Raw genomic sequence first — 23,209 nt, forward strand, 5'->3', positions numbered from 1 at the left:
TGAAGCAGTTCACAGGCATGATAGCATGATGGCCCTGTGAAACTCGGATGTTTTCCTCCAGAAGTTTTACTCATGATCTATCACCATGATTTTTATTTCAGCATAGCATTTTGCCAGCTAATGTGAATTCATTTAGTTTCAAGAAGGGCTTGGTTTATTTCCAAAAAATAGTTTGCATTTTTTCTGTGCTGTTTTGCTCAGGCATATATTGAAGTCCATCTCTGACATGTTCACAAGCATTCAGACCTGAGGTTAGATCATTAAACATCCCTGAAGAGCATTCCAGTGTAGGATCATTCTAGATGCTCAACAGTACTTATGGATGTTTGAGCATTCTTTTTTTTTGAATCCTTGCATTCGTTTCCATTTGAAGCACAGAGCTTTCTTTGATGTGTGCAAACATGTATGTGCTATGGTTAACTACACTTCAAAAATTACAGGAGGTGATCCACACACAAAATTCTCATATGGATATGGCCATACCAACCCAGGAATGTTCTTTCTGTTAGCCGGAAAACTAAGATGCATGTAGCTCCAAGGAAAACTGTTGTGGTGTGGTGTTTTTTTTGTTTGTTTGGGTTTTTTTGTGTGTGTGGGTTTGTGTTTTTTTTTTGTTTTTTTTTTTTTTTTTCTGGTGGGTTTTTTGTTGTTTTTAAATTTTGTGTGTGTGTGTGTAAAAGTTTTTTTCTTAAGTCGAAAAAAAGCTAAGGGCTATTTTTTGAGGCTAGGCCAATTCTGTCTTTCAAATCAAGTATTAGATCTTCTAAAGCCAATGGGAGTTACGCTCACACAAGCTGTGGAAGCATTTGACCATTTATTTTTCTTTCAAGAAATTTTCCGAGGTTTAGAGAATGCTGTTTATAAGAATACTGCTTGTATTCCTGAGCCCATTTCTCTCTCCTATGTTAAACTTCTGAGAAGAAAACTATATTGAAACTCCCAGTTCCGTGCAAGGTGGTAGCATGATACATATGAATTGGTTTTAAAGGGATAGAGGTGGTGTCTCTTCAGAACAGTCCAAGTTTTTACCAACAGTGATGCATATATGGGTTTAAGTGCTGGACCTATTCTTACAGTTTATCACTTCATGTGTCTGGTAACAATCAGCAGTAGCGATAAATTGCATCAGAAGGCTGCTGTGCTGCAAATGTGTAACAGAAGCCAGAGTTGAAAATAAATATGTAAGATAGGCCACAGAAATGGATGTATGGCATGCAGCTGAAATATTTGAGAGTTGGAGCAGAAAGAATGATTGCCCAGCCCTGAGAGGGAAAAAAATTAAATCTTTCTTTCTTAGCTGTAGATTCTCCTTCCTCCCTAAATGACATTTGGGCTTTCACTTGAAACTGATTGTGTATATATACACTTGCTGTATACCTTTAAAAAAAAGAATTATTCTAATTTGAGCCTTCTTCTGCTTTCTTGGTAATGTATATTTTTAAACTTATGTATATAGCTATCAATATAATTTTATATATGTATATAATTGTATTTATATATGGTTTATTATTACATGTGATTCATCTATACTAGTACCATTCACACATTCATATTGCGCTTCGCATGTTCTTTCTGAGCGATTGGTCCTCTAAACTCACTTTTTTACATGAGGCTGTGTCACTAAAACCAGGCTTCTAAGAAGCTATATTATAGTTTGAGTCTAAAATATTTCACAGTACACCTATAGAATTCCCATTAAGAAAAAAAAAATCTGCTTAAAGATTTTTGGTTTTATCATATTATTTTGGGGGCAACAGCAGGCCCAATAGGTTAAAAAGAAGTAGCTGCTGCAAACTAGTAGCTAACAAGTACTAAGAAAATAATTTAAGTTACCTGCCAGTACAGCTGGGAAGTGTTGGTGTTTCTGGCCCTAGGCAAAAGAGAGAACTTCAAACCAATGAGTTAACTTATTTGATTTACATTCACATCCCTGAATAAGCTGCTTGAGTGCATTATACTTTATGAAAGTATCTATCTGAATGCCTTAGCAGTACTGTATGTCTTTATAAATTCATTAGTACTTCAGCACATTCAGTGACTGAAAATTCCATGAGCCTTTGAGGTTTATTCCTCATAGGATAAAGCAGACTTGTAAGTAGATTTTTTTTAAAAAAATTTATTTTCGTTTTAGCATTTCAAAATGCCATTTTAGAATGACAAAATACTGTGTCAATAAAACATCTTTATATTTCTCAGCAACATGACCCAAATAACGAAGATCATGCACTGCTCTAGTAGTATGCTGCTGACTCTTAAAGATTTTGTACAGCTGCTTGGCAGGTTGTGCGGCTGAGTCCAGTTTGAAATGGATGTGACAAATATGATGTAGTTCCGTTTCAGATGCAGTGATTTCGAATGAGCTGGCCTTCCAGAGCGAAGTGCTGCTTGAACACATAAATGAGCATAGTGTGTCCATGTGCATGCTGAACATGGTAATGTTTGAATTCCAATAAAGCCATTGATTTTTCTGAAAAATACTTTTCACAAAACTCAGTAGCATTTTCTGGTTGGTTTGCTAAAGACAGGAGGAAAACTTTGTGTTGGCTTGGCCAGTTAAAATCCTTTCCAGTATTTGTAGGGTTTTCTAGCCTTTTTGTGAACACGGAGCAGGGGAGCGTTTCCAACAGAACAAGACTCCGAGATTAGAGGGAGCTGTGGTGCCACATGATGGCAGCAAAATCCTGCTCAGGATTAGGAGCTTTGGGAGTCCTTCAGCTTGTGGGACTGGCTTCTCTTCCCTCCCCCCACCCTTTCCTAAGGAGAGTTAAAAGGGATGTTCTAAAAGACTCTGCAGATAATGGAACTGTGCTGTTAATGGTGCTGTTAATGTATTAATTCCAGTAAAGCTTCATCTTCTTAAAATGCATCCTCTAGTTTATTAGCTAGTACATGCTGTTTGTTTTTAAAGTTGTTAGTACATTTACCTTTACACTGAAATGTCACAGGTTTACAGATTATGCATTTACAGGCTTGTTATCAAAATTAAAAAAAAAAAATCTGAATACAAGGAATTAAAGATGTAGTGAGTGGATCCCATTCTTAAAACACTTAAGAAGGCATGCCTGAATTCTTGACCTCATACTGTCTGCAACACCTACTGGTAACATCTTCTGCAAGGCTTTTCTGTCCACAAGTTGTGTCTGACCTAATGAACTTAATAGGTATAACTGCTCATTTTGTAGTCCATTGCAAAACTTTCAGAGTGATCTTATATAATTTTATGTCTATTATGTCAGTAAATCAGTACATCCAACCTTCTCATTCTGTAAACCTGGATATTCTATCTTATTGTTAGGGTGTTATTACTTCTAGTTAAAACAAATGCCAGAAATCTTCCCCAAATCTTGTTGCATGTGTAGCAATATGTGAGCAAGATTTAAAAGAGATTTTGTTGTTATCTTGAGCTCCCCTCAGTGGTAACCACTAAGGAAAGTTAAAATATGCATTCTGAATTAATTGCATTCTTTTTGTTTCTATTAATTTCTTATTTAAAAAAAAAAATCAAGATTACCTCCTCTTTTTCATGTTTTTTCCGTGTTTGCTATGATTGGGTTTGCCACATCATTATCCAATTTTAATACTGCTCTCACTTTTGCATATTTGTTTTCTTATATACATTAAGTTCCTTTTTAGCTTTTTAAGTCTTATTATTTAGTAGTACAGTTGGGAGCTGTAAATCATCTGCTACTTAAAAAGGCAATATCCACAACTAGCGGGTTCAATCTCAGTACTGAATTGTGTGATACCGTGGTCAGATTGATGCTGGCAGCTTTGTAGAGGAGACCTGATGAGCAATGAGTAGAAATGTAGCAAGAGGCCTGTGTGTGTGACAAGGAGTAAAAGTGATTGGGACATGAAATGGCAGGGAGGCCATTTTGGATGAGAAGGAGCAAAGCTGCTGAGGTGGTGGTAGTTAGGAAGACATCAGCAACAGCACTGAGTAATGGAGGCACCAATGGCGAGCTGTGGGCTGCTGTTGATCCAATATGTTCAATGTTGGTTCAGACACCTGCATTGACACCACAAACTGATCACTTTGAAAGGACACAAATGTAAGGGCCTCTGGAGCTCCTGCTGTGTTGTTAGCACCAGCTGGCTCTTGGACAACCGCATCACTCAGGTCTCAGTTGAGCAAGTGCTTTGAGTGCACCTTGGACCAATATCTCAGATGTGACTGCTGGTTGGATGTGCAGAAGGGGAGATTCCCAACTCTGAGCTTCACTCTGGCTCTTCTTCTAATGTCACAGCCAAGGCTGCTTTCACTTTAGAGTGGTGTTTTAGTGAGTATTACAAATAGCTTTCAGCTATACTATTTATTATTGCTGTGGACATTTGTTACATGCTGTTAAGCTTTGTAGTGACTCAGACAGCTGCATGAAGGAGTGTAGTAGGATCTTTCTGGTTTTAAGCGTGTGAGTGCCAAGAGAAAGGTGCTTTGTTATTCTGACTGTTGTGATATTGGTTACAAGATTCCTTGTCCTTTCCTCTTATATGCAGGTTGAAAAGAAATTTAGCCAGGACCTGCAGAACAGCTTTATTAATGGGGAATTATTTGTGGCATGCCTGTATAATGAGCTTACCTTGAGAGGTGTTTGGATGCAAGGCTAGAAAAACCTTAGAAAGGGGATGACTTAGGCTGCATTATATTTGAAAGGCTTGGGCCAGGTTGTCAGAGGTGTAAGGCAGCTGTCACAGACTCATCCAAGAGGGAGAAGGAAGACTTTTCTGGTGCTGTGTGGTTATACTAAAACATTGTCACTGTTGTATGATTGCTCAACTAGCTTCTGTTTACTCAGTGTTCTTACAAAACTGAATTATGAGAAAAAAAAAAAAAATTCCTGACTTTATAACCAGTTACCGGTAGAGGGTGCTATGTATCTTTTGCATTTGGTCTGCATAGATTGAATGTTTATCAAATACATTCGCAGTTAATAATCTATTATTCAAAATTTAGTTCAATTATACCTTTGCTTACATTAGTGATGCAGTTTACTGTTGTAGACCTTGATAACATTAATTTGGTTCTGAAAATGAACAGATTTTCTATTTAGCAAGATTCCATGTTATACTGTGATCAACTGTTATAATGATTTTATGATTAGACAGTGTTTGCTCCTATTTATATATGGTAATACATTTATAGAATATAGTTTACAGGCTTATAAAAACATGAACACCACCATTGCATATCTTACTCGTATTTGCTGTCAGTGTGATAACAATGTCATCAGATGAAACATACAGCTTCTAAGTAGCTGTGCAAGCAATTCAGTGTCAGGGGGGTGGCATGTGAATATCAAAAGGAGGTTGTGTGGAAAATGGGGAGAAAGAGGAAAAAAAACTACAGGAGCTGAGGGGAATGGGAGATGAGGACAGAGTAAGAAGATAAAGAGATGAGGTTGATGAATAAAAGGCACAGGAGACAGGTGAAGGCTAGATGATGGCTTCTGATTTTGGAATTGTTGCTTTACTAGCTCTGCCTTCCCAACTTCTCTGCCCTAATTGCCTTTTCAGGCCTATGAAACTTCCAGTTTTTTCCCACAGTCAGTGTCCCAGCTGCCTGTGGACTCTTCTCCCAGTTGCTCATAGGTGGAGCTGTGATTTTTTTTGTAAACAGAAAACAGACTATGGGCTCTCTTGGCTTTTCAGTTATCTTCAAGTCTAGTGGGAGATTATTTGATCTCTTAAGTTTATTCTCGGAAGAAGTCTTATGAGTAAAAGAATTTTGATTTCTGGGAACTGATGGAGCAAGGTACGAGGGGAGTATCTTGGCCTATTATCCTTCTGCCATTTCCATTCTTGGTAAACATGGGGTGAAAAACATGGTCCAATCTAGAAATACTCCTGATTGTACTTGGCTTTTGTAGAAAGGCAGCTAAAGATGCAAACAGTTATTGGAGATTAATTCTTCATTTAAGAAGGTATGAGCAGCCACTGTTCTGTTCCTCAGCTGTTTTGTTTGGTTGCTTTTTTGGGCACGAATTCTCAGGGCAGTGTTCCTGTACACCCTGGGCTACACTTGTCTTTTTCCTGCTGTGAACAGGGAGTCCCAGTGTTGCACCCACAATGACAAGGAACAGGACAGCCCGTCCCGAGGAAGCAAACAAAAAAACCCATTACCTTCCTTCAGGCGGGACAAGGTTGCCCTTGAGTAGGGCACATCAGAACATGCAAAAGGCATGGCTGTCCTCTGTAGTCCTTATCTGGAGGAACCTTCCTCCCCTTTCTGCCTGCCTAAATCTACTAAATGAGATCCAGGATCTTGGATCTGTTCCCATCCCTTCTGTACTTTTTTGTTATTGACTGCTGACAAGGTGCTAAACAAGACCCATAAAGGAGATGTGTTCTTATGGAGGGCTACCTCGTGGCTGTTGTGTTGGACCAAGTCCTCATCTTCTAGTACTGTTGAACATGACAGCTGTCCTGACACTGTGGAGCAGATTATTCTTCTGCCTGTAGCAGGAGGAATGCAGGTGGAACCCGTTAAGCCTTTGATTTGTACTCAGCTGATAGGTCTGCTGGGGTGGTAGATGGTGAATATCAGATCTGGGATGCAAGCCTGATAGCAATCAAGGCCTTGAAAAAAACAGAACTACCTGGCTCACAGACCAGAGACAGCATGGTTCCTCTGGTGACATCCTGGGGCTACTGGTGTTCCTGTTGGGCCAGGCAGAGCTGGCAAGTCCTGGAGAGGAGAAGGAGAGGATATGTGCATTTCAAGCTTTTGGTGTGGCTCTTCAGCCCCACTTCTAAGTATTCCAGACATTGAACCTTCTTATACCACCAGACACTGCAGCCAAAGTTAACAGCTAGTTATGTGCAGGACAGCCACAAGGCTGGGACAAGGGTTATGTGACAGGCTTTGGGAATTGGTGCCCAAGGGCAAGGAAGCTTGAGTTCACTAAAATTAATAACGTGGCTTGGGAGCAAGTGTAGGGTGTGCGAGATGAGAGTGTTTATTCTCTGCCCTACCACAGACTTCCTGGCTGACTATAGGCAGATCGCTTTAGTTTCCTTCTCCTTGTCTTTCCTTTGTGGAAAACAAGAAGAAGAGGTATTGACTACTTGCGTGAGCACTGAGGTGCTTTTATCACATGCAGATATGAAAGTAATAAAAGCCCAAGGCAGGCATCCAAAGGCAGGGGGTTAATGAGCTCAGAGCAGGGCACCTGATATATAAACCTCCTTTGGAAGAGAATAAGCAAGAAGTATTTGATCTAGATCTTTCCCCCAAGAAACAATTATTTCAATATGTTTCTTGCTGAGACTCAGTCAGTCATGTTGCGTCATGTCATGGTAGCACACCAACAGGTATTGCTGCTGTAAGTGCAGAAGATTTCCTTGAGTTGATGTTGAAGTGCTGCATCTACAACATAAAGCAGTAAACATGGAAAGAAACAAAACGTAGCATCTTGCTCAGGTCCCTCCCAGGGTGAGTTTACGCTCAGCACAGGGGATATCTGAGCTAGCCTTGTGTGAATTAGCTCATTTATTGTTGTCATTTTGCGAAGGCAGAAGGAAGTTCTTGTAGGCTGAATTCTCAGTTGGATAAATTAGTTCTCACCAAATTCAGTGCAGGTGAGGCCAGACTAGCTTGTTACCTAAGTGAGCTTGCTTGAAAGCTAATCCAGGATCTCTGCAGTAGCTACCCTGCAGTTTTGCTCTGTAGATATGCACCTCTTGACCTGAATTTTTGTCAGTGGATGGAAAAATGCACTTCTGAAGTGTGATTGCTTGTAGGTGTTCATCTCAGGATAAGAAAAAATTATGATACAGAGGTATCTGTTTCTCCATGGTGCATGCAGTAGACCATGTGTATCAAAATTTGAGTGTTAGCTGCTTTGTGGGCCTAGGCTAGATTTCAGGTATGGAGATGGAAGGCTCCATGTCCTGTGGGCCAACCAGCAATGTAATTACAGGCTTCTACCTGTAATGTTTAGAAATACTAGGAAAGTACTGCTTCTTAAACCAGTCTGTTTCCTTTCTTCCCTCTGTGCACAGTGAAATACAGTTCAGCTCCTCTAGTACTACCACTTCAGAGAGCCAAGAACCATCTTCTGGCGATCAAGCAGCGAGTGCACTTCAGCAGCAGCTCCTACTGATGGTGGCACGAAGGACCCTTTCAGAAAGCCCACGGGTACATTGTAATATCTCAGTTTCTAGCATTTTGATAAACTGCTTTATAAACAAATGCTGCAGGCTCCTTCCTGAGACAGTTTTGTTGATTTTTTTTCTATACTACTTTGCTTGGTATTGCTCACGTGGGAAAAGATGTGTTTTATGTTGATGGATGCGATTCAGCTGCTTTCTGCTGACACCAATAGTATCCTAGGGGAGTACTTAAAGACTCCATCAACTAAAAAGTCAATCTTCTGTCTTTGGTGTTATTTCATTTGAAAGAAAGAGGACACGGCTGTTAGGATTTTAGATACACCACAGGATTTTAATAGTGTGAACTGTTTACTCCAGATTCATTAGTACGCTAAAACCTCATGTCTGGTTTAACTTTTCTGAATTGGGCAACGAGAGTTCTGGATGTCTGTTGTGGAATGTCAAAGCCATTTTCTCAATGCAGCTGGTAAAAGAAAAAGGCCCTCAGAGTTCAATTTGTATGGTAATATGTGGACATACTTGAACTTTACAGTGTTTGGGGTCTCTGACCAATAGCTTAAGGCTGTAATCTGTTTTTACAATTCCTTTTATAGTAACTTTAACTTTCTCTTTTTCTCCCATGGCAAGTTCTAGTTTGATATTTATGAATAACCTTAAAATGCTGGTTAATTATCTTTCATCTTAGATTTTGCACAGGAACTTCAAGATAGAAACAGTTTGTATATAGGAACTATTTTAAATTAAAAATAATGAATTTGTCCTGAATTATGTATTTCAGATTGTGACAGAGACTTCCCTCTAATGTCTCAGATATTTTCCAATTATTTGTAATCTTATAAACTGCCTGTAAATTAGAGAAAAAAATATCACACCTTACTTTTTTTTTTCTCTTCCGAGAAAACTGCATCATTATGAAGTAAGGCATATTGCTTAATATCACATATCAAGTTTGTAAGAAGGCCAGGCAGTAATTTCAGAACTTCCTGGTTTCTGATATTTTTTTTTTTTTTTTTTAATAAAATGTGAAATTCTGAGGCTATGTAAGTCAGGAAAAGTTTTGTCATTGATTTTCAATGGTTTCAGGCTGTCTCTGACACCATATAAATTTATGAAGTGAATTTTTATAAACCTTTTTTTTGATAGGAGACACAATTAGACTTAGTGACTAGCTCAGGGCTAGTCAGAGAATTTCCCAAATGCAGCTCCGAAATCTGACTCCAGCCCAAGTACGGCAAGCTCCATATAATGGACTTCATCCAAACCTTGCAGTTCCTCAGGAGCCAAAATGTTCACTTATGCACGCAGTTAAGTACGCGTTAAGCTGTTCTCAGGACCAAACAATTAGATCCTCAGGTGTTTTTAAAGGACTCTGCCACCATTTTGATTTTTTTTGTATTTAGTTTAGTGAGCAATCTAGATCAGAGGAGTGGAGTTAATGATTGCAGGTGACTGAGCTTCATGTTACTTTCTGTTGGGAAACAGGACCCATGAGAAACAAAACTGTGCCAGTATTGGCAACTGTAATATTTTAAAATGTATTTTTTCTTTAAAAATGCCTCAATTCCATAATTAAGTGATGTTTTAAAGTGGCAATAGAAATATTAACATTTGGAGCACCTAAAGTACTTTTAGATTTTAAAATCAGCATGGCGAAAGGATTGCAATCAGTCTCACGGCTTTTAAATTACTTGGAGTTGTTAATAATGAAAGAACAGCCTGGCACCCTTTGCATGTCTGAATGCTCAGAAATACGAGTCAGTTAATGCATAGCTGTGCACTTTTAGTCAGTTGGAGGCATGAGATAAAATGCATAAACTCAAATTTCTTTCCCTGAAGCTTAAACTAGCCTGTTATCACAGAATCACAGAATCAACTGGCTTGGAAAAGACCTCAGAGATCATCGAGTCCAACCCTTGGTCCAACTCTAGTCCGTTTATTAGATCATGGCACTAAGTGCCATGTCCAATCTCAGTTTAAAAACCTCCAGGGACGGCGAGTCCACCACCTCCCTGGGCAGGCCATTCCAATGCCTGACCACTCTCTCTGTAAAGAATTTCTTTCTAATATCCAGCCTAAATTTCCCCTGGCAGAGTTTAAGCCCATGCCCCCTTGTCCTATTGCTAACTGCCTGGGAGAAGAGACCAATCCCCACCTGGCTGTAACTTCCCTTCAGGTAGTTATAGAGAGTGATGAGGTCACCTCTAAGCCTCCTCTTCTCTAGACTAAACAACCCCAGCTCCCTCAGCCTCTCCCCATAGGTCTTATGCTCAAGTCCCTTCACCAGTCTTGTTGCTCTTCTCTGGACTCGCTCCAGCACTTCAATGTCTTTCCTGAACTGAGGGGCCCAGAACTGAACACAATACTCCAGGTGTGGCCTCACCAATGCAGAGTACAGGGGAAGGATCACTTCCCTTGTCCTGCTGACCACGCTATTTTTGATACAGGACAGGATACCATTGGCCTTCTTGGCCACCCGGGCACACTGATGGCTCATGTTGAGCTTCCTGTCAATTAGTACCCCCAGGTCCCTTTCTGTCTGACTGCTCTCCAGCCACTCTGCGCCCAGCCTGTAGCGCTGCAGGGGGTTGTTGTGACCAAAGTGCAGCACCCGGCACTTGGCCTTATTGAACTTCATCCCATTGGAATCAGCCCATTTTTCCAGTCTGTCCAGATCCCTCTGCAGAGCCCTCCTGCCTTCCAGCAGGCCGACACTCCCTCCCAACTTGGTGTCATCAGCAAATTTGCTGATGATGGTCTCAATTCCCTTATCTAAATCGTCAATAAAGATGTTAAATAGGACTGGACCCAACACCGACCCCTGGGGAACACCACTAGTGACTGGCCGCCAGCTAGATGCAGCCCCATTCACCGGCACGCTCTGGGCCCAGCCCTCCAGCCAGTTCTTAACCCAGCGTAGAGTACACTTGTCCAAGCCATGGGCTACCAGCTTTTGCAGGAGTATATTATGGGAGACAGTGTCAAAGGCCTTGCTGAAGTCCAGATAGACCACATCCACAGCTTTCCCCTCATCCACCAGGTGAGTTACCTGATCATAAAAGGAGATCAGGTTGGTCAGACAGGACCTGCCTCTCCTAAACCCATGCTGGCTGGGTCTGATCCCTTGTCCATCCTGAAGGTGCTGTGTGATTCCATTCAGGATGATCTGCTCCATAACCCTGCCAGGCACTGAGGTCAGGCCTGTAGTTGCCAGGGTCAGCTTTGCAGCCCTTTTTGTGGACTGGGGTAACATTGGCCAATTTCCAATCATATGGGACCTCCCCAGTGAGCCAGGACTGTTGGAAGATGATGGAGAGAGGCTTGGCAAGTTCTTCTGCTAGCTCCCTCATCACCCTAGGATGGATCCCATCTGGTCCCATTGACTTGTGAGGATCCAGATGGCTCAGTAAATCACCAACTGTTTCCTCCTGGAATACAAGGGGCCTATTTGGGTTCCTATCTCTGTCGACCACCTCCAGACATGAGTTGTCCTGAGGGCCACCTGTCTTACTGGTAAAAACTGAGGCAAAGTAGGTATTAAGTACCTCAGCTTTCTCCTCATCTTTGTTAACTATATTTCCCTCAGAGTCCAACAGAGAATGGAGATTTTCCTTGCCCCTCCTTTTGTTGTTAACATATTTGAAGAAGGACTTTTTATTATCCCTGACAGAATTGGCCAAATTAACTTCAAATTGCACTTCTGTTTCCCTGATTTTTTTTCTGCATGATCTAGCTATTTCCATAAATTCTTCATAAGTAGCCAGCCCTTTTTTCCACAGTCGGTAAAGTCTCTTTTTATTTCTGATTTCATTCAGAATCTCCCTGTTTAGCCAAGCCGGTTGTCTTCCCCGCCGGCTAGCCTTTCGGCACACTGGTATAGCCTGTTCCTGCGCACTCAAAACCTCCTGCTTGAAGCATGTCCAACCCTCCTGGGCCCCCTTGTTTTTAAGCATTGTTTCCCAGGGTATGCTCTGAACTAGACTTCTGAATAGGCAAAAATCTGCCCTCCGGAAGTCCAGCGTAGAGGTTTTGTTAATGGTTTTCCTTGCATCTCTGAGTATTGAGAATTCTATTATTTCATGGTCACTATGCCCCAGGCGGCCTCCAACCACTACATCTCCCACCAGCCCTTCTCTGTTTGTAAACAGTAGGTCTAGCGGGGTCTTGCCTCTGGTAGGCTCATTTACCAGCTGATGAAGGAAATTGTCCTCTATACACTCTAGGAACTTCCTAGACTGCCTCTTCTGTGCAGTATTGAGCTCCCAGCAGATATCCGGCAGGTTAAAGTCACCCACAAGAACAAGGGCCGTCGATTTTGAGACATCTGCCAGCTGCTTGTAGAATAATTCATCTCCTTCATCATCCTGGTTGGGTGGTCTATAACAGACACCCACGAGGATGTCAGCCTTGTTGGACTTCCCTCTGATTCTGGTCCACAGGCACTCAACCTTGTCACTGCTGACCTCAAGTTTAACAGAGTCAAGTGACTCTCTAACATACAAAGCCACCCCTCTACCTCTCCTACCCTGCCTATCTTTTCTGAAGAGCTTGTAGCCACACATAGCAGCACTCCAGTCATGAGAGTCATCCCATACTTCACATTTGCCAGCAGACTGAGGATATCAATTAGTTGATTCCCAGCTGACATGCAAAAATACATTGTCACATGTAAATTATGTGTAAAAGTGAGGATTAGAAATTATTCCAATAATCTGAGAGAAAAAAATTGACGATTCCTTTGTGCAGATGGACAGGTTGTTTAAAAATCTGGGGTTTTCTAGCAGTTATCAGTTCAATAAGGTGATAAATTATTTCACACAGAAATCCTCTTGTCTGACTAGGAAAGTTAATTTAACAGAAATAATTCTAATCTAAACATTGCCTAGACTTCCATACTACATATATTTATTATCTAATGTTGATTAATTGACAATGGCAGGGACTAGGAGGTGGTTGAAAACCAGTAAGATTTACGCTGAGTAGAAATCCTGGACCTTGTGGACCTGGCTGATGGTCTATTGATAGGCCTCTTTCCCCACAAGTGCTGGTGAAGGGTTGCAGGTGCAGAGCTGGGGGAGATCTGGGGTGCTGTAGTTCAAACACAGGCAAGATGAGAAGGCCTCAGAGTCTGACGGAAGCAATATTTAAAAGGATGGATTTATGATTGTGATGGTAAGATCAGAGACTCTTAAACTATTGATGGCTATGCTGTTTGTGCTATTTTGCAATTTTTTTTTTTTTTTTTTTAATTCTCTTTGTGTTCTTGAGGATGCACATCTGAGGTGGTATTAGAAGCACCTCAGGAAAAATAAACAAAGCTGTGTTCTGGAAGCAGAGTTGGTAAGTCACGCCTCTAGGCCTTAAAGCCTGCTTGATATTTTTTTGCTAAAAGCAAGGATTTACCCTATTATGTGTGGATTTGTGTTGTGCTGAAATTAACCTGTTTCATAGGAAAAAATCTTCAAAACGAAACTTTAGACAAACAGTAGATCAGGACTAAAAAATACTTATTTTTAAAGTGAATTCTTAGTATTTATGTTTAAGGCATATTATCACTGAGCTCCAAAATTGATAGAGGTTCTGTCCATCTGCAATAATTAAGCTGGTGTGATATTTTTGTTTCTAATTTCAAGTGAAGAAAATAAATATGCTCCTACCATCCCTTTTAGAAAAAAAAAATAGTTGAAACTTCATGTAAATTTGGCCTTTTAAACACCTGTTTTGCTGGCAGCCATATGTCAGTGTGAAAGAGTGTTTTGTGTATTTCTGGTTTGTTTGTATTTAAAGCAACCCAGCCAGGACCCTGAGGATTCTTCATGTTCTTCAGCACAGCGGAAACTGAACAGGCAGTTTTACAGATTTATTATATTCCCTGGCAAATGGATTAAAGTCTGGTACGATCGTCTTGCCTTATTGGCACTGTTGGACAGGTAAGCTTTTTTTTTAATGCAACTCTTACGTAGCATTACATTATAGCTCCATGTTCATAAAGCAATGCAGACCCCTAGAGAAGGAAAAAGTGAGCATTAGTGTCTTATATTTGAGTAGATAGATGCTTGTTTGCTTTAAGTCGAAGAAAATATTTTTAACAGTTGGTTTAAGTGGTTCTTGCTTCCAGTTGTCTTCAAGCAGAGACTTTGATCCATGTGAGCACCATCCCTGTAGAATTCTTTAGTTTGACTTTCAGCTGTTGGATCCAATGGTTCTGAGCTTTCTGATGAGAAAACTGGTTTTTTAATGCCAAAATACAAAAGTGGAAGGATCCCGGGTTATTGTAAACCAGGTACTCAAATCTTTAAATACAATGAATGGTTATGAGTGATATTCAGGAGCTCTTTCAGCTATTCTCTGTTCCAGTTAAGATTTATTTGTTTAGGGAAAATTTCTTGTCTTGGCATATTTTTTCTAGTCTTTCAGTTTAACTTGGCATCGACTCTTCAGGTAGTGCCCTTTGCTATTAGACCTCACGTGGTAATCTGCTGGACTACTAGGAGCTTCAGACATGTTAGCCTACATACCTAATGGGTGCTGGCTCTCCTATCTCTGCTTTTGGGTGGGTGCTATGCCATATATGTTAATATGGGCTCCGCAGCAGAAATTTCAGATGACAGCTTTACATGCTATGTAGTCAGGGAGCTTAGGTCCAGAGCACATACTTACTTGTCTGTGGTGTCTTATCTCTGGCTTCAATTGCATGAAAAGGATCTGCTGATAAAGTCTTTTGTTATAGCCTGAATATTAACTTTTTTGTTGTTGTTGTTTTTTTAATCTCAGATTCCTTGTTCTATTAGGGTAGATAAAACAAATAAAACATCAGATGACAAATTTGGTCTTTCATCTACCTCTTTGTTGTCAGATGTATATATTTCATCAAATGAATGCCTTATTTCCTCATTTCAAAGAGTTTGGGTTGTGGTTTTTTTTGTTTGTGTGTGGTGTTTTTTTGAAAAACCTACACTTGTCTACATGCAAATCAGCTCCACTCTAGAATTCTATTAATATTTGGTGAGATTGGATGATGTCCGACTTCAGTGCATATGCCTTGTTCCTGTACGTTTTAGCTATCACAGTGGGTAAGGTCTTTGGCATGGTGGTGAAGAACATTCAAGTGTTGTTTTGGGAATAAAACCTGAAAATTCTGATAGCTCCAGCACTGACAGTTCATACTGGCTGCAAATGGACCTGTCTTGCTCTAACAAATATATCAATGTTTATACTTCTCTGAACACCTTTATTCACATAGGACAGAAGATATAAAGGAGAATGTATTTGCTGTCCTTCTAGTAGTTCTCGTTTCACTTCTTGGATTCCTGACTCTGAATCAAGGCTTCTGTAAAGACATTTGGGTTCTGCTGTTCTGTCTCGTGATGGCCAGCTGCCAGTATTCTCTCCTAAAGGTAGGACACAAGCTCATATCCAACCACTGGATTATCTTGTAATGAAGGCAAAATCCTGGAAGCAAACTTTTTGGTTTTTTTCTGTTTTGTTTTTTAGAGTGTCCAACCTGATCCTGCTTCACCAATACATGTAAGTATCAGCCAGCAGAACAAGTCTTTCTCCTTTATTATCACTTGTGTACTGTGAAACAGTTGCCTGTTCAGTGAAACACAAGCATAAGCAGATTGCTGTTCTAGGTGATTTATGAAAATAAGCAAGGTTTTGTTTGTGATTCTGAGGCTTTGTACTAATTTTAAGCTATTTTACTTTATCACTGCTAGTAAAAAAGTGCTTTTTCTTTAAGCTAAAATACACAGTAAAAACAAGCACATTTAGACTGGTTTGCTGAAATTCAATTCTGTGGCGTCATACAAGCTTTTTCTTTGCTTTCCTTTAGAAACAGTGACTGAAAACAGCAGAAGTTCCTCACTAGCATCTCAGTCATTGGTCAGTTTGGGCTCTAAAGCTTTTCCTTTTTCTTTTTTTTTTTTTTTTTTCCCCATTTTTTGAGATTGGTGTTTTGTTTTAATCTGGTATTGCAGATTTATTTCTCAATACTCTTATTAGCTCATCAAATAGCACAGGTGTTTTTCTTTTGTTACAATATGGTCACAGTTTCTGTGCTTGTGTCCAGAAGAAATGGCCAAATCTCTGAGTGAATGCAGGCTGTAAGCATCTTTGCTGGTTGCTATTTGCATTTTGAGTATATCTGAGAAACTGAACTCTGACAGTGACAACCACCTTGAAAGGAACCAGTTCCTTACCCAAGTCTGTCCTCATTATAGGACTGGTGTAGGAGCATCATCCTAGAATTGCAACCTGGCCCCTCCACCTGTCACGGTGTCTCAGTGTTTTTGATTTGTGGATCTTGGAAGACATTTCGGTAGTCATGAGGTGCCTTGCTTGCTTTTCCTCTGGCTGCTTTAGTTGCTCACATTTCGTATTTAGCTCTTTGAATGTTTTTGAGGACCCTCTCTCTTCCCTCAGGGTTCAAAACCAGCATGTTGAAAACTGCAGGTCTGCAGGATTGTTTCCCTTTGGCAGGGAGCAATTATTTTTGTCAGTTCAGAGGCTGGAAATACACGCTGAACTTGAAATTGAGGTTATTTACAAGTGTGTGCTACATGTTTCACTGAAATGGATTTCGGAAGATTCTTAGTTTCTTTTCCACACCAGTTATAATGGGGTGAACTTGTGCTGTTGGTTCTAATGCATTCACGGGAAATACCTGTGCATAAAAGGTAGGGAAGGATAATAAAGAGCAACTTACACATTGTAGGGTAATGTTTTCAATACATTAAAGCAAAAATCCTACTTCAGCAAAAAGCTGGTTTTTTTGGGAACTAAAATAGCATTAATATTATTTGTCAGTTTGACTGGCACATGTCTGGACATAATGTGAACTGTAATCAAATAACTTGCACTTATTCAGATATTAGTGATGTGAGGATTTGTTTAAAGTGGGTGGCAAACAGTTTAATCAAAACTTATTTATAAAGCTATTTAGCCCATATTTTTTTGTAGTGTTAAAAGACAAATGTTATTAATGAAGTTTAAACAACATGTCTTTTGTGGAGAATCCAGGTTTGCATTTCAGACTCCCACAATACTGTTACAAGTATAATTTACCATATTTTATTCTGTTTGTCACACAATAGGTGTATTCCCATCTTCCATATACTTTCCTAGAACTTTGTTTATCAGGGACATTTTTTGCAAAAAAAACTTTTTAGTGCTCCATACAAGCTCCAATGGAAATAAAATTTAGAGAGTTTTTCCATGGAGGGTTTTAAAGGTGAGAGGCATTATAGATAAAGTTAAAATGGAAGACTAGCTATTTTTACATTATATATTTTTAGCACAATAGGTATTTATAAAGGTTTGCTTAAACTAGTAAACACCACAAAAAAATAAGACAAGAAAAGATACTCCATGTACTGCTTCATAATTCATGTGACTTCATTGAAATTAAAGAGAATAACATCTCTTGATGATAATGTAAGAATGCAGAACAGCAGAAGGATGAAAGAATGATCAGCACCATATCCGTGAATGAAAATGCAGATTAGATTTTTCAGTGTGAAACAAACCATCATGAGCCACGGATTTGCACACTAAATTAATTTCTATTCTTGGTTCTATGAGTAGCTGCTAATGCCTTATGTTATCCATGCCTGCCAAGGGGGTTTCAAACTTCTTCCCTATCTCTCCCATGCTGACTTTGTTACGGTTTGATGTGACTTTGTCATCTCTAGCCTATACCATTTTGAAAGACTCTGCTTTAAAATACCATCCAGTGAATTCAGAAGACACAGTGCCTAGGGATGCATAAAGCTTTTGTTCTGAACTCCTTTCAAAAGCCACTGTATTTACTTCCCAGTGTTGAGGAAGAGCTGGCTGACCAAACCCTATGAAGTCAGGTACAGTTTTATTGGAGATAAGATTATTTCTTGCCCCATACTGTGCTGTGACAGCTGGGATCTCTGAGCAGAACAATGAGTATTTTTTGTTAATTGTGGTAATAGTTCTGTTTTGATCAGCTTTGATATTTAACTTGGAACTTCCCAGGTTCTACAGCTAATGCTTGCTACTAGCGTTTATCATAGCTGCAGGTTTTTGTCAAAATCGGAGATGCACCAGTGCTACATTTGTAGGATGTGAATATGCTTTTAAAACATACTCATGAGAAACATAAGACTGAAAAAATCAGTAACATTTTTTGGAAGACTTAAAGGAAAGGAAGAGTTTTCAATGTAACTTTTATCAGTTAAGAAAAAATGATTGTTCAACAAATTAGATGTAAAATATAAAAGGAATCCTGCTTCATTATTTATATTCTTCTGAAGGAAGATGCAGAGTGAAATAGTTTCACCAAGATGATTTTTTTTTTTTTTTTGTCAAATGTGATGTGTTTGTCTGGTAGAACAAAATGAGCCCTTAATATCTGAAATATCTTGTTGATAATTCCACTGCCATGTGGCTGTTTTGTTGAAGGGCTGCCTAGCTTGGCCTGTCAGTGGCAGGCACAGGAGAGCTTCATGCTATTTTTTGTGCTTCTAAAACCTTGAAAAGACGAAATGCAATGTCTATCCCCTGGCTGTGGCATTCAGGAGGTGATGCACTGTCCACTGATCTTCTCTTCTAGAAGGTGTCCGCTCTTGATCTCAAACCAGTCCTGCCCCAAATAATCCCCTTTGCCCAAAGGATGTAAATGACAGTGAAAGACAGAACTAACACTCGCAGCGGTTCCTCTTTCTCTTGTTGCCTGTTCCCCAGATGTGGGGACCGGAGTATCCGCTGAGGTCCAGGAAGCTCGTTCAGCATCCCAAGCCGTGTGACAGCTGTGGAGCAGTATCCTTCCTCCCGTATTGCTGCTCTTGCTCTGCTCCTCTTCAGCCCCTAGTAGGCAAGATTTCCCTTTCGCAGTGCTATCTCAACCCCCACTGCCACCTGAAAATTAGGGAAGGTAGTGTTTACTCACATTTTGCAGGCTGTTCAGGCAGCCTTTGGAAACTGCTTCCACAATCCTAACTAGCAGTATTGTTATTGGCACGGTAAGAGTGGTTAATTTAGAAGTAAGAGTTACGTATACACTGTAAACCTAATTGAGTATGTCAGTGCTCTGCTTGGAATTGAAAGGTGTGTGGAACTAAACCTCTGGACTTCATCAACTCTTACCCAACTGCCTTCAAGTAATTACCACGCAAAGAGAAAATCTGGGTTTTGTAATTAAAGAGATAAGACAAGAATGTAGCATCACGATAAAATAGGCTTTGGTCTGGAGTATGCATCAGGTAATAAATCATTAAGCAGTTGTTTAGATGCAATATTTACTGGTTTCTTTCCTAAGGCACAGTTTGTATCTAAGAAATGAACTGAAGTTTAAAACCAGTCAGAAAGTAATATTTTAAGTGAATTTTTTTTTTTTAAGTCGGATTTTTTTCTTTCTAATTCTCCTTTGAGATTTTTTTTTTTCTTTTTCATGGACCTGTGTCCTATTGACAAAAAAAAATACATTAGTAAAGTTGAAATTTCGATTAAACAGCTAGGATTTGTCAGTGTGACTAGATTCATATTCTGTGGATGTGAGGTGCGATATAAGCCCACTAGTTCCCTGCAGTCTGCCACCTTCTTAACTGATTGATCCCAAAACAGAGTACAGATAAGTTAATAGCAATGCTAACATATGAGCTTGGCTGGCAGCCAAACACATACAGCTGCTGATTCGAATCAGTAAGTAGACAAAAAAGAAATGATCTTTTATTATACTCACTTAAATTACATTTTACAAATAACAGTAGTTTCACACCAGCTTTATGTAAGGCAAACTTGAATTCTTGTCACTTTGCTTCTGTCTTTCTGCACTCAGTTAAATTGTATTGGTATAAAAAAAAATCAACCTCCATGCCTCACACTGCACCTAGGAGGTGCTCTACTATTTTTTTCACTCCTCAGGATGCAATTAAAAATTAATTTTGTATTTCATAAATTAAAATTAAAAAATAAGCCGAGCTACCTGAAGCAGACATTCATTAAAATGAAAGTAATATAGAGATGAATTATTTTGTTCTTGAAAAGAAAGGTTCAGAAGCATTCAGATTGTTTTTTCTCCACAGAAAATGACTACTTCTGCAGTTAGTGCATTTTGAAAGGTCCAGCAGGTTAGATTTTCAAAAGCATAAATGATTGATGGAGTTAGTCTTAACTGCTTTTTGTGCCTTTTGAAAGTCTGCTCTGGAGAAGATAAAATACCTTGTAACATTTTTATTATTAATTAGTATGTATAAGTCATTAAAATACTTTGTCTGACTCCTGACCCCCTCTCCAGTTTAATGCAGTACACACAGTAGGAGAGTGAATATAAAATTGAAACACCTTTTTTTTTTTTTTTTTTTCCCCAGGGTCACAATAAAATTATAACCTACAGCAGGCCTGTTTATTTTTGTATATTGTGTGGCCTTATTTTGCTGCTAGATGCTGGATCTAAAGACACAAATCCTCCAGTTTATACAGTGTATGGCTTGAAGCTCTTTTCGCCTAGATCTCTCCAGTCAGCCAGAGACCATGTAATAGGTGAGTCAATATTTTTCCTAGGACTGTAAAAGTGAATTAAGCGTTAGCTGGGGAAGTGTGTGTTTTCCCATGCTGGCAATCAAACGCATGTTATGGAGGCACAACTCTGAGTCGAATTGATAGAAACATTTGGAATGACTTAAGACACAGGCGGGGGGAGGGTGGAGGACAGCTGGCAACCTTCCCTCATGTAAAAGGAGTTCTTAATGAAATGAGGCTCATGGAGAAGTCTCTGTAGAAAACTAACAGTCACTGATATTGTTAGCAAAAGACATCATCTGTGAAATGCAGTTAATCTTTGTAAGGGTTTTTCTGTGCAGAGCAGTTATTGCAGAGTAAGCTGAGTTTTAAATTTAATGCCTGGAAGCTAATCCGTGCCAAGTCCTTGGTTGGACATTCTTCCATTCATGAAGAACACGCTTTTTCTTGGTTTAGTTTCGTTTAATCTTGCTGTCCACGTGATGTATTAGTGTGGAGCAGCCGCTCCTCAGTAGCTCTTCCAACCCGTTTCTTTCTGGAAACGTACCCAGAGGTGGCTGAGGACATTCAGGTATTGCCCCAAAACGGGACTGATGATCCTTTGGCACTAATTTGGAGTGGCGACAGCTGGAAATACCCTGTTCTGTCAGGATGATTCTTCCTGTTACCCTTGCAGTCTATAACTGGTGCTGCCCTGGTTGTGTCACAGGTACAAGTGCTGAACTGGACTCAGGTCACATTAGTGCAACCCTGTTAGGTATGAAGTAGAACAAGTTTACTATAAAACTTGTGTAAACTTCTCAAGAGATGTGTCATTTGCATACAGAGGACGACCCATTGGTTTTTGAATTTAGAACCAGGAAAACCTACTGTGGTAGAGGAAAGAAGTTTGTGATATAGAGCGTATGACCTTTGAGGTCTTTGTTCACCTGTGACTGTTGTACTCAAGTCAGGCTGTTACTGCCTGAAAGGCATACTATTTTCAGGAAAGCCTTCTGGTCCTTTATGTAGGTTCATTGACTCCCAATCTTTTTCACCAGAAACAGGGGAATAATGAAGACCTGCAACTCACTTATTTTCATTAGCTTCTTTCATTACTTGCCTATGGTCTCATTAAAGTTTCTTCTTACATCTTATTTTCTTTGCTTGTCAAAGGTGAACAGTAAAAACGCTGATAAATAATTCAACAAGACTCTTAAATGACTCTTGGGATAGAGATAAATGAAAAACTATAGCAACCACTATAGCAAAAAAAAAAGCAGTTATAAATGTGCTAATTTTGACTGGCCTCGAAAGAGATGGTGGAGCAGGTTCTTGCAACACCCTGGAGCAGGTGAGGGAGGGAGGAACTGCAGGCTCATCTGCCCAGCTGGCATCTGTTGAATGAGAGAGGGAGAAGAAACCATTTCCCATTGCTTGTCCCTGTTCTTGTTTTGCCAGCTGTGGGAGCTGGCACGTCTGTGGGTGTATTTGTTCCAGCGATGTTTGGTGCCACGCTCCGGCAATTCCTTGCTTTCTCTCTGTGGGAGTCCCACCTTCTGGCTGCCATCAATCCTTGCAAGTGTTCATGGTGAGGCTACTAAGTCATCGCAGTCAGCATCCTCCAGCATCTTGCTGCGCTTTGAGTACCAATTCCCTTAGACACTGAAGGTATAGGGGAAAGTATATGTAGGGGCTAGAAGTATATAGAAGTATAGGGGGAAGGTATAGGTATAGGGCTTTGGGAGGGAAGTGGGCCCCACTGAATACCAATGAAATGTTGCTATTGTTTTGTGGGTTTTGCCTGTGTGCTAAGTATTTTTTATATATTTTTATTTGTTTGTCGTCATATGGTGAGTTTTTTAATTTATATTTTACTCATAATGTGGTGTTCAGACTTGATATGTAGGAAATCGAGAGATTTTTTTAGTATATACTACAAATACCGAGGAAAGGAAAAGTTTTCTATTTTGGGTGTTTACTGTGGTTAAGAAGCTAAAGTGATGGAAATCATAGAAAGGTCTTAGCAAGGAACTACTGTGGTGCTGCATAGCATACTATTATAAAAGTCTTGAAAAAAGGTTATAAAAAACATTCAGTGGGGGTTTGTTAGATGTGTAACCTGATTACTTAAGGAATGTGGTTTTTAACGTGTCCATTTCTTTGCGAGTAATCTATTTAGGATCTCATTGTGGTTTATTTTAAATCGATGCTGGTCCTCCTCACATAAGCATTTCTTAGTGGTCCAGCCCTTAAAGGTGTTGTATGTATGGAAACGTGATGCTTAAACAAATATTCTCTGGAATTCATAATGTAATTCCAACTGATGAATCAGTTACTTTTAGTGTCAGCTTCCTACAAGGGAACCTATTGCTCCTAAATTCAATCCTTTTGTAAGTGACAACTATTGGTTTTCCTCTCTGGTGTACTTCTTTGTGCAGGATGAGGTAAATAAAGCTACCTTAGCTAAAGAAGTTACTAGGGCTATTCAAGATATTCATAAAGAGAGGGTGAGGATATTGCTGTAGTCAACAAGCTTTTCCCTCCTTGTTTACATTCACTCCTATATATTTTGGTGTAGTGACAGTATAATGTCTGGGCTTGTCCTTCCTTTCCTTGCTCTTATTCAGCT

General features: G+C 39.7%; 1 protein-coding gene across 1 annotated transcript in view; it reads left to right on the top strand.

Moving 5' to 3' along the window:
- The window catches only part of PCNX2 (pecanex 2), a gene marked incomplete at its 5' end in the record, with an annotated part of 152,799 nt that overhangs the window by 27,102 nt on the left and 102,488 nt on the right, over positions 1-23,209 (top strand). Inside the window, 5 exons of the mRNA XM_082048020.1 lie at positions 8,002-8,137; positions 13,897-14,039; positions 15,353-15,506; positions 15,604-15,636; positions 20,448-20,619. Coding sequence (XP_081904146.1) covers positions 8,002-8,137; positions 13,897-14,039; positions 15,353-15,506; positions 15,604-15,636; positions 20,448-20,619 — 638 coding nt within the window. The remainder of the gene's footprint in view (positions 1-8,001; positions 8,138-13,896; positions 14,040-15,352; positions 15,507-15,603; positions 15,637-20,447; positions 20,620-23,209) is intronic.

This window comes from Streptopelia decaocto (assembly GCF_964273445.1).
Source record: "Streptopelia decaocto genome assembly, chromosome: 3".
In the NCBI taxonomy this organism is placed as follows: domain Eukaryota; kingdom Metazoa; phylum Chordata; class Aves; order Columbiformes; family Columbidae; genus Streptopelia; species Streptopelia decaocto.